Consider the following 12,500-nt stretch of genomic DNA (forward strand, 5'->3'; position numbering starts at 1 on the left):
ATTCAACTTACCAGCTCCTAGGTCCAAAGTATTCATCATGTTTTGACTAGACAGAAGCGATTCATGGGACCTGGACGACCTCAGCTGAGTCGACGACGACAAAGACGAGGTCGACGACAAGTCGGAGTCTTGTTGGCAGCCTCCTCCAACGCCCCCTCCGACCCCTCCTCCTCCTCCTCCGACGCCAGCCCCGACCAAACTGCCACTGCATCGCTTGGTCCTCTCTAACTTTGTCACCGATTTGGTCCGTTTCAGCGGGTTGCTTTTGAAGGAGCGTTTGCTAAAGAAGTTCTGCAAAAGGATAGAAAAAATATTAGATTTACAAATGAATAAATAGATAAATAAATAAATAAAATATGAATAAATACATTAATAAATAACAAATAGATAAGGAAATCAATACATGTACAAGTATAATACACGACTCAATATAATAACACTTAAAAAGGTCTGCTCTTGAAGGAGCATCTGCTATATAAATTCTGAATATATATATTATATATATATATATATATATATATATATATATCAGGTAAATACATTAATAACAGATAAATGAATAATTAAGTAAATTAGTACATACAGTATGTAAATAAAAACGACTAAATACATCAACAATCGGAAAAAATAAATAATTCTGCTACTGAAGAAGCATTTGCTAAAGAAGTTCTTCCGTGACAAAATAAAACAAACAAACAAATACGTACATAAACAAAAAATCTAGTAATAACAACAACAACAATCTTTGTTCCGTTGGTGCCGTGTGCCCTCCAGTACACTTAGCCATGGCGTACAATTACCCTCCCCCCCCCACCGTCTCTCCCCCCTTCCCCCCACCCGTCTCTCCCCCCTTCCCCCCCCCCCTTCAAAGGTTACCCAGAGGTTACCCCGAGCGATTACCCCGTCCGGTGGGGCCTTAATACCCGAGTATTACTCCCGGCTTAGGGTAATATTACCCTCATGCCATCGTGACAACAGTTACTGTTGACAACAGACGCAGACATTTTGGCTAGCATGCTACTTGCTTTTGCTAGTTGGTTTTGCTATTTGGTTTGAGTAGCAACGACTTGGGTTACGATCTTTTTGGTTTTTCGGATTCCCAAATGCCAAATCACTTTTTTCGTCATAGAAGCATTTCTCGATAGCATGCTTTTTGTTTTTGCTACTTAGTTTTGCTATTTGGTTTGAGTAGCAACGACTTGGGTCACGCTCTTTTGGTTTTTCGGATTCCCAAATGCCAAATCACTTTTTTCGTCATAGAAGCATTTCTCGATAGCTTGCTACTTGTTTTTGCTGCTTGCTTTGAGTAGCAACGACTTGGTTTGTCGAATTTCTAAATATCAAATTATTCTTGCTTCTGAGAAACTGAATGACGAACTAAGAGGTTAAACTTAGAAAAAAAAATTGTTGAGATGTTCAAAGTCTAGAACATTATAACCCAAGTAATTGCTACCTCAAACTGAATAGCAAGTAGCATGCTGGCCTAGTGTGCCGACACCTTAACTATTGCTGACAACATCCTGTCATCATTGTTTCTATCGTCCAACACGCACACACACACGCACGCACGCACACACACACGCACCACGGATGACGTCACCGCCTTTATCAATGTTAATTCGTCCTCACACGCAAAGACTTTTGTCCGACTCGCAGAGAAGAAAAAGTACGTTTTTGTCCGACCCGCGGAAAGGCAAATAATCGACGGAAAAAGTTGACGATTTTTCCCCTGTTTGAAGGCGTATATATATATATACATACATATATATATATATATATATATATATATATATATATATATATATATATATAATGAAATCAGCTGGCGACATCAACCCTGTAAGAGAAGTGATAACAAAAATAATAATAATATAGTCCAGCACGTGCGTGTATAAACAATTACAAACAATTTACTTACAAAAACTACGAACGCGGATGGGGTGGGAGGGAGGGAGAGGAGGGTAGAAGAGGAAGAACAAAGAGAGAGAGAGAGAGAGAGAGAGAGAGAGAGAGAGAGAGAGAGAGAGAGAGAGAGAGAGAGAGAGAGAGAGAGAGGATGAAGGATACGAAAGGGTAATTCCCTCTCTCTCTCTCTCTCTCTCTCTCTCTCTCTCTCTCTCTCTCTCTCTCTCTCTCTCTCTCTCTCGAGTCCAGAGAATGGATGACTAATACAGAGTGGGGGGGGGTTAGGGGGGAACCGGAAATATCCCCCCAAAGCCTTAAGAACTCTGGGAGGAAGGGTGGGGGAGGAGGAGGAGGAGGAGGAAGGCGTGTGGGGGGAGGGGAGGGGGAAGCTGTGGGGGGGAAATTTGTGGGGGGGAACTATGACACAATGAGAATGGGGAGATTTGAAAGACCAGGATGGGGAGGATAAAGGAAGGAGAGGGGGGGAAGGGGGGAGATAGGGGAAAGGGGGGGAGATGGGAGGGAAGGGGGAAGATGGGGGGGAAACTTGAGAACTCCAAAGGACAAGACTGAGCCTTTTGACAATACGAAGGAAGTCTGGGGGGGGGGAAGACGGGGTTGGGGGGGAATGATATGATAAAGGTGAGGCTGGGGGGATAGGGGGGGAGGAGAGGAAGTTGGGAGAATGGGATGGTAAGATTTCTTTCCCCCCAATTGGGGGGGTTACTTCTTCAAGGAGGAATAGGACAGCTGTCGACTGGGGGGGAGGAAGGGAGGAGGGGAGTGATGTAAGGCGTGTGTACGTGTGTGTGTGTGTGTGTGTGTGTGTGTGTGTGTGTGTGTGTGTGTGTGTGTGTGTGTGTGTGTGTGTGTGTGTGTGTGTGTGGTCTACCCGCATGTGCACGTGTCTGGCGCATGCGCAGAATGTTCGACTCCTCCTGGCAACACTACGAGAGTTTGAGACAAGTTTCTGACATGTTTCAGACACAAGTTTCTGACATGTTTCTGACATGTATGCGACATGTTTCTGACATGTATGCAACAAGTTTGTGACATGTTTCCGACAAATCTAAAACATGTTTCCGACAAATCTAAAACATGTTTCGCAACATGTTTCGCAACATGTTTCCGAGAAGTTTGTGACAAGTTTCCGACAAATTTGTGACAAGTTTCCGACATGTCCGCAACAAATTTGTGACAAGTTCATCACATTTTCCCAACAAGCCTGCGACATGTTTCCATCAAGTTTGTGACATGTTTCCGACAACTTTGTATCATGTTTCCGACAAGTCTGCAACATGTTTCCGACAAGTCTGCAACATGTTTCCGACAAGTTTGCAACATGTTTCTAACATGTCAGCACGGATAGTCGGCTCCTTTGATAAACACACGTCCAACACAACACACGCGAAACACAAAACTGATGTACACATGTTTACATACACGCACATGTACACACGCACACGTACACACAAACGTACATAAACGCACACAACCGGAACTTGGGTGGATTCTTTCGCTGTCCTCCACATCCTCCTCCTCCTCCTCCTCCACTTCCTCCTCTTCCACCCACCCACTATCCTCCTCCCTCCTCCTCCTCCTCCTCCCAAGCCGCTCCCAACTTTGTCGACCCCCACCCTCCCTCCCACTCCCTCCGTCTTGGATCACGTGTCGGACTCGTGATCGACAGCTGTTACCCTCCCAGATGAGAGCTCTGACCTCATATATGGCACGATCTATGGGTCATGATGTGTACCTTTCACACACACACACACACACACACACACACACACACACACACACACACACACACACACACGTACATTGCCAAGGGAGACAGTAAAAGTTTCAGTGAGGAGCGATCTCGGGTCTGCAGCGTTGGCAGCCCTCGATGCTAACTACACAGCGGACAACTGGACCTCACTCATAATAGAACAAATACACCCTTTGTTGTATTAATACAATACAATTGTCAAAAAATATGTTTACGTAATTGACGGTAAAAAAAAAATTGCTCAAGGAGGTAGTAACGGACGGACACACACACACACACACACAATGGGTCACACGCCTCTCTCTCCCGCTTTATCATCACGGTCATCACTGACGGAAGTGACGGGTCAGTGACGTAACGTGTCACGTGACCTTACCGTTACGTCACAGAATACATGTCTTCGTCAAATCAGGTCACAGTCTGACCTGATGTCAGGTCGTGGTGACCTGTTTCAGGTCACAGTCTGACCTGATGTCAGGTCGTGGTGACCTGTTTCAGGTCTTGTTCTATTTGCTGTGTAAGCATATGCTAGCAGAACACTAGAATACAAAATGAATAAATGAATAATTAAACAAATAAATAGATTATAAAAATAATGCGTAAGTTAATGTACAGAGAGTTATTGAATTGTTTTGTATGTTCTTAAATAGAATAACATATATGTGTGCGCACACACACACACACACACACACACTCGGTGGCACAGTTGGTAGAGCGCTGAACTGGGAAGTAGAAGTGCTCCCAGTACCCAGTTCGAATCCTGCCCATGGCCGAAATTATTTCGGTATCGCTGTGCCTCGGGTCGTTACTCTGACTCTCGTGGGCGGGGAGTTGGGTGTGTGTGTGTGTGTGTGTGTGTGTGTGTGTGTGTGTGTGTGTGTGTGTGTGTGTGTGTGTGTGTGTGTGTGCAAGGTCATAGCATTACCCATAGATCGGACCTACGAGCTCTGAGCTCTCTTCCAGGAGGGAAATAGCTGTCGATCACGAGTCCAACACGTGATCCAAAGACCAAGTGAATACACACACATACACACACACACACATATATATATATATATATATATATATATATATATATATATATATATATATACACACACACACACTTCCATACACGCCCAACCAACGCCCCCCTCCCCCTACACACACACAGAACATTCCTTATAAGGAAACTATTGATTACCTACGCACTCCCTTCTTCCTCCTCCTCCCCTCCTCCTCCTCCTCCTCTTCGCCACCCACAGATCACTATAAAGAGCCGGTTCGAATCCTTTTGATTGGCAGACAACTATCTGGGCGTCGTCGAAATCGCTGACAGTATATATATATATATATATGAGAAATTCGGTAATAGCAGCGACATCAATCCGATCATTTTTATGACAGTTGCATGTAGGATTCGAACCCACCGCTCTCAGCCACCCGTAGATCACCTTCGCAGAGCCTTAGACCACTACACCACAGAAGCTATAAAATCCTTGAAACCTGGAATCGAACTGATTCCCGAGGATAGGAAGATCACTTAATCTACGACCCCAATTCCTATTTTACTCAAGGACCAAGCTCACCAGCGGTAAGGGGTAAGGACCGGAACGAATCCCTTTCACGCTTATCGCCATTGTAACTATGAGAGAAATTCGCTAATAGCAGCGACATCAACCCCTTACCACTGGTGAGCTTAGTCCTTGAGTAAAATAGGAATTGGGGTCGCAGAATAAGTGCTCTTCCTAACCTCGGGAATCAGTTCGATTCCAGGTTTATAATGTGTGTGTGTGTGTGTGTGTGTGTGTGTGTGTGTGTGTGTGTGTGTGTGGGTGTGTGTGTGTGGGTGTGTGTATCGTAGTAATGAACACACGCACATGTTAGCCTTAATTTATCTACAAGCCCTAATTTATACAGGCCCAAATCCATACACAATACCTAATTCATACACAAACTCTACTTTATACACAAAATCTAATGTACACATTGACCCTAATTCATACACAGGCTCTGATTTATACAATTTATCATAACAAACCCTAATTTATACCATTACAAACGCCACAAATACAAGCCCTAATTTATGTGTAGATGCTTTGATGAAACCCCTAATTTATCTCACCTGTATACGGGAAGTCCTACTTTGCAAGACACGAGCCCTAATTTACGAATGTATAGAAAACGTTAATTTACAAGGAACAAACCCTAATTTATTCCACTATGGGCAGTGTGAATGTACAGGAAGCCCTAATTTACAAGTAACAAAACCTAATTGGAAAAATAACGAATAACATGGGTTACAGAAGCCCTAATTTACAAGTATCAAGCCCTATTTCATACCACTATGGACACTATGAATGCACAGGTAGCCCTAATTTATGAGTAACAAGCTCTAATTTAGAGCCTTACGAAAAATATGAGGTCCTAATTTACGAGTAACAAGCCCTAATTTACCGCATTACAAACACCACGAACTCACAGGAAGCCCTAATTTAAACATAACAAACCCTAATTTACTGCATTACGAACACCACGAACGTACTGGAAGGCCCTATTTTAGGTGTAAAATGCCCTAATTTATCTGTAAGAACACATCACGTGATCTCTTTGCACTACTTTAACCGCACTTTGTTCCAGTTACCATCGCAGAATTGGTATCGTAAAATTACCATGGTAACATCAACACCTTAAAACTACCATCGTAAAAGTACGATCCCGGTTAACCATCGTAAAATTACGATCTCGGTTACCATCGTAAATTTACCATAGTGATATTGACATTGCAAAGTTACCTAAATTACCATCACGGTTACTATCGTGAAAGTTACCATTGGGACACGAACATCGTAAAATTATCATCAGTGAGTTACCATAGTAAAGTTACCATGGTAAAATTACCATCGTAAAGCTACCATCGTAAAGTTACCATGGTAAAGTTACCATCGTAAATTTACCATGGTAACGACACCCTTTGTCTCCAGAAATAACAATCGTTATTTGTTATTGTTTCAACAACAACGACAATAACGACGACAATAACGACCGGACGTACGATTCAAAACACAACGATCCGGGAACCACGCCCGGGCGTTGGGAGGAAGAGGAGGAGGAAGAGGAGGGAGGAGGAAGAGGAGGGAGGAGGAAGAGGAGGGAGGAGGAGGAAGAGAAGGGAGGAGGAGGAGGGAGGAGGAGGAAGAAGACAAAGAGGTGGAGGAGGAGGAGGTAGAAGACGAAGAGGAAGAAAAGGAGAAGGAGGAGGGAGGTGGAAGAGAAGGAAGAAAAGGGGGAGGAGGAGGAGGAAGAGGGATGGAGGAAGAGGAGGAAGAAGACCAGGTGGAAGAGAAGGAAGAAAAAGAGGAGGAAGGAGGAGGAAGAAGAAGAGGAGGAGGAAGAAGACGAGGAATGAGGTGGAAGAGAAGGAAGAAGAAGAGGACCGGGAGGAGGAGGAGGAAGACAAAGAAAAGGAAGAGAATAAAGGAAGAAGAAAAGAAAGAAGAGGAGGAGCAAGAGGAAGAAGATGAAGAAGAAAATGAGGAAGAAATGGAAGAAGAAGAAGAAGCGAAGGAGGGAAGGAAGAAGGAAGAAAGGAAGAAGAGGATGATGATGATGAGGAAGAAGACCAGGAGGAGGAGGAAGAAGAAGAGGAGGATGAATAAGAGGAGGATGAGAGGGAAGACGAAGGAGGAAGAAGAGGAAGAAGAAGACCAGGAGGAGGAAGAAGAGGAAGAAGAATAAGGAAGAAGACCAGGAGGAGGAGGACGAGGAGGAGGAGGAAGAAGAGGAGGAAGAAGAGGAAGACTAGGAGGAAGAAGACCAGGAGGAGGAAGAGGAGGAGGAAGAGGAGGAGGAAGAGGAGGAGGAGGAGGAGGAGGGTGTAGGCAAGAAAGTAACCCTCTCAACCGTGATGAGGAGTGACTCAGCATTCCGTTTTCTATATGATCATCCCGTTTTCTTTTCGCCACAACGTCTTGTCACTTTAAAGTACTACATTTGCTCTGCGTCTAATTCAAACGCCCATATCGTAACTTTACGATACAGAAACCCTTCAGGTCATAACTTTACGAGTTAGATCACATCCAGCTCGTAAGTTACGATCAAGATCCCACCCAGGTCGTAACTTTACTAGTTAGACCCCATCCAGGTCGTAAGTTATGATCAAGATCCCATCCAGGTCGTAACTTTACGAGTTAGATCCCACCCAGGTCGTAACTTTCCGAGTTAGATCCCACCCAGGTCGTAACTTTCCGACCTAGATCCCACGCATATCGTAACTTTCCGACCTAGACCCCATCCTCTTTGTAACTTGACTTAAACCACATCCAGGTTGTAACTCTACGACCTACACCCAACGCATGTCGTAACTTTACGACAAAGGTCACATTGAGGTCGTAACTCAACGACCTAGACCAGCACGTGGTCCAAGACTGTGGTGAGTCATACATACACACACGCACACACACACACACACACACATGTGTGTGTCCACGTGTGTGGTTTTTGCGTTGAGGATGAAGGGGAGGAGGAGGAGGAGGAGGAGGAGGGAGGAGGAGGAGGAGGAGGAGGAGGAGGGAGGAGGAGGAGGAGGAGGAGGAGGGAGGATTACGAAGAAACGAGGAGGAGGAGGAGGAGGAGAGGAGGGAAGAGGAGACTGAAAGCTTGCGAGAAAAAAAGAGGAAGAAGAGGAGGAAGAGGAGGGAGGATTAGGAAGAAACGAGGAGGAGGAGGAGGAGGAGAGGAGGGAAGAGGAGATTGAAAGCTTGTGAGAAAAAATAGAGGAAGAGGAAGAGGAGGAGGAGGAAGAAGAGGAGGAGGAGGAGGGAGGATTAGGAAGAAACGAGGAGGAGGAGGAGAAGGAGAGGAGGGAAGAGGAGATGGAAAGCTTGTGAGAAAAAAAATAGAGGAAGAGGAAGAGGAGGAGAAGAGGAAGAGGAGGAGAAGAGGAGGAGGAGGAGAAGGAGGAAGAGGCGTTAGGGTTACAGGGATTGGGAGGGAGTGGGAGGGAGGGAGGGGAGGATTGGGTTGATGTATTGAAACGGAGAGGATGGGGGGAAGGGGGAGGAGGTGCTAATCCGGAAGGAGGAGGAGGAGGAAGACGAGGAGGAGGAGGAGGAAGAAGACGAGGAAAAGGATGAGAAGAGGAGGAAGAAGAGGAAGAAGAGGAGGAGGAAGAGGTGAAAAAGGAGGAAGAAGCGGAGGAAGAAAAGGAGGAGGAAGAGGAAGAAGAGGAGGAGGAGGAGGAGGAGACGACCTTAGGGCCTCTGAGAACCGTTGGGTAACGAGAAGAGGATGGAGAACAAAGAGAGAGAGAGAGAGAGAGAGAGAGAGAGAGAGAGAGAGAGAGAGAGAGAGAGAGAGAGAGAGAGAGATGTGGTGGAGAAGTGTTGGAGAGAGGGAAAGGCTGATGGTGAGAAAATGTGTTCGAAAGGAAGGAGGAAGGAGGAGGAGGAAGTGGAGGAAGAGGAAGGAGGAGGAGGAAGAAGTGGGGGAGGAGGAGAAAGAATGATCAGAAAGAAGGCGAGAGGGAAGAAGATGAGAAAATGGAGGAGGAAGATGAGGAGGAGCAGGAGGAATAGGTGGAGGAGGAGGAAGAGAATGATCAGAAAGAGGAAGAGAAGAAGAAAGGAAGGGGAAAGGAGGAAGAAGAGGAGGAAGAAGAGAAGGAGGATGCGGATGTGGAAAAAGAAGAGGAAAAGAGAGGAGGAGGAGGAGGAGAAAGAGGAGGACGAGAAGGAAGGAGAGGAAAGGAGAAGGATGGAGAGGAAGAAGAGGAGGAGGAGGAAGAGGAGAAAGAGAAGCAAAGGGAAGATGAAAAGGAGGAGGAGAATGAGGAAGAGGAGAAGGAAGAGAAAGAGAAAGAGGAGAAGGAAGAGAAAGAGGAAGGGAAGGAAGAGAAAGAGGAGGAAAAGGAATAGGAGGAAGAGGAGAAGGAGAAGGGAAAGGAAGATGAAGAAATGGAGGAGGAGAATGAGGAAGAGGAGGAGAAGGAAGAGAAAGAGGAGGGAAAGGAATAGAGGAGGAAGAAGAGGAGGAGGAAGAGGGGTAGGAGAAAGAGGAGGAGGAGGAAGAAGAGAAAGAGGAGGAAAAGGAATAGGAGGAAGAGGAGAAGGAGAAGGAAAAGGAAGATGAAGAAAAGGAGGAGGAGAATGAGGAAGAGGAGGAGAAGGAAGAGAAAGAGGAGGGAAAGGAATAGAAGAGGAAGAAGAGGAGGAGGAAAAGGAATAGGAGGAAGAGGAGAAGGAGAAGGAAAAGGAAGATGAAGAAATGGAGGAGGAGAATGAGGAAGAGGAGGAGAAGGAAGAGAAAGAGGGGGGAAAGGAATAGAAGAGGAGGAGGAAGAGGGGAAGGAGAAAGAGGAAGAGGAGGAGGAGGAAGAAGAGGAGGACGTATCAAAGCACTACGACGCAACCTATGCAACCTCAGGAGGTGACCGACCACGTGCACCATCGAGCAGATTAAGGTTGCTATTGACAGCAATGTTGGCAATCGTGGTGATCTAAAGCGTTGTCAGCGGGAGGGGGAGGCTGTGTTGGTAGCTGAAGGAACGCTGGGTAGGTGGTGGCCGTACCCATGTTGGCATAGCAACAGAAAGATTGTTGTCACTGATACAATCATCATGGAAGGTGGTTGCAAATACGTGTATACACATACAGCCTCAAGAAAGAGAGAAAGAGAGGGGGGAAGAGGGAAAGAGAGAGGTCGTGTTGGTAGCTGAAAGAACACTGGGGAGATGGTAGCCGTCACCATGTTGGCATAGCAACAGAAAGATTGTTGTCACTGATACAATCATCATGGAAGGTGGTTGCAAGTACGTGTATACACATACAGCCTCAGGAAAGAGAGAAAGAGAGAGAGAAAGAGAGAAAGGAAGAGAGAGGGGGGAAGAGGGAAGGGGGGAGGGGGGTTCTTTGCACCTCATTGCGGGCTTTGAACCTGCAACACACACTTTCCCACCCCTTTCTTACCTGGAAGGCACAATGCCTCTTATACCAATACCATCTCCCGAGTGGGGAACCCTCCGTACGTACACAATCTACCCATCAATCAAACTCAACGTCTAAGCATCCGAGATCTAGATAGTAAATCCTAGTTGACCAGTAGTTAGTTCTAGTGGATTGTCAACTATATCTCTACCACTTGACCAAGATCAACTGAAATTAAGTCAATTTACTGGACTCAACTCCTACTAGTCAGGTATAAACATAGGAATATAAGAATGAAGGAGACTGCAAGAGACCATAAGGCCTATGCTAGGTAGTTCTAACTTGCAGCTAGCACTAGCGGCTCCTAAACTAGTCAACAAGACTTAACTCACTTGCTAACTTGTTAATCTACTTGGAAATTAATCCTATACTAGTATAGCTTAGATTAATTCCTTTCAAGAATTCTAAATATTCATTTGGTCCTATCTTTCTCAATGATAATAATAACAATAATAATAATAATAATAATAATAATGATAATAATAACAACAACAACAACAATAGGAGTAATACTTTGTTTTATTACAAAGTTGACAATCATAATTTGATAATAAAAATTACTTTATATTTGGTAGATTTTTATGATATGCTTAGCTTACACTACATTACATGGTAATGCATAATTCTTAACATCTAGACCATGGACCCCCAAAATTCTTATAATAGCTCACTTGGGGGCCCCAAAATGGCCCCCAAATTGAGAACTATTGGTCTAGTTAGTCACCCAGTTTTCCTAACCTAGAAAATTGAGCGTTTAGAAACCAATTTATGGTTCATATAAATAAAGCCACGCCCCCTTTTGTCTCTCTGAAGTATCTGATTGGTTGATATAATTCAAACCACGCCCCTTTGTCTCTCTGAAGCATCTGATTGGTCTGTATAATTCAAACCACGACCCTTTGTCTCTCTGAAGCATCTGATTGGTCTGTATAATTAAAACCACGCCCTTTTGTCTCTTTCAAGCATTTGATTGGTCCATATAAACAAAGCCACGTCCCTTCTGTCTCTCTGAAGCATCTGATTGGTCAATATTATACAAACTTGTAACGAGAACCAATCAATGCAGGCTGTCCAGGAAATCTTCCCAAACCCTCTTTAACGGAAGGATTAACCTCCCCTCTTCCTCCTCCCCTTCCCCCTTCCCCCTCTTCCCCCATCCTTACCCTCCCCTCTTCCTCCTCCCCTTCCCCCTCTTCCCCCCTTCCCCCCCATCCTTACCCTCCCCTCTACACCAAACCCTCTTCCTTTCCTTTCCCTCCCTCCTTCCTCCTCTTCTTTTCCTCCCCTCCTCCCTCTTCCCCCTCCCCCCCATCCTTAACCTCCCCTCTACACCAAGCAACCAACCCGCAAACCTTTCACAAGTTGTCAACCACCTCTGCGCAGAAGTGTGGGAAAATGGGAGCTACTGCGCATAAGGAATGTCGTTTGTTATGTAAAAAAGCCCCCCCACACCCCCATCTCCCCTACCGTGTATGTGTGTGTGTACGTGTGTGTGTACGTGTGTGCGCATGCACACACGAAACACGTGGTTGTTCGCAATGCAAGTAGGGTACCCCACATTCGGGACGTGTTAACCGACCCCCCACCGATGACGCCAACGGTCCTTTGTCACAGGATTATAGTAGTAAGCGATCAGTCGCCGGTTCTCGTTCTTCTTATGATAAGATGGAAGAAACCGCTAGGACATGTTCACACTAGCGGTTCCAACCGCCGCGGTTTAATTGCATGTTAAGTCAATGAGGGCACTCACACAGAACCACGCAGGTTTTCCTTGACTTTGCGGTACCGCTGCGGTTTCCGCACGGTTCAAACCGCTAGGGCCTTGAAAGTTGATAACCAAATAAATAACGATGGAACTG

The 12,500-nt window shown here is 45.4% G+C and overlaps 1 protein-coding gene across 5 annotated transcripts in view; it reads right to left on the reverse strand.

Moving 5' to 3' along the window:
- raskol (Ras GTPase-activating protein raskol) overlaps positions 1-12,500 on the reverse strand; it is a 41,620-nt gene that overhangs the window by 16,018 nt on the left and 13,102 nt on the right. For all 5 annotated transcript variants that reach the window (XM_076195240.1, XM_076195241.1, XM_076195242.1 and 2 more), the window contains exon 3: positions 12-291. In XM_076195240.1, the coding sequence (XP_076051355.1) occupies positions 12-291 (280 nt within the window). The remainder of the gene's footprint in view (positions 1-11; positions 292-12,500) is intronic.

Source organism: Oratosquilla oratoria, chromosome 12, assembly GCF_046742065.1.
Source record: "Oratosquilla oratoria isolate Oo_2021 chromosome 12, ASM4674206v1, whole genome shotgun sequence".
Classification (NCBI taxonomy): Eukaryota; Metazoa; Arthropoda; class Malacostraca; order Stomatopoda; family Squillidae; genus Oratosquilla; species Oratosquilla oratoria.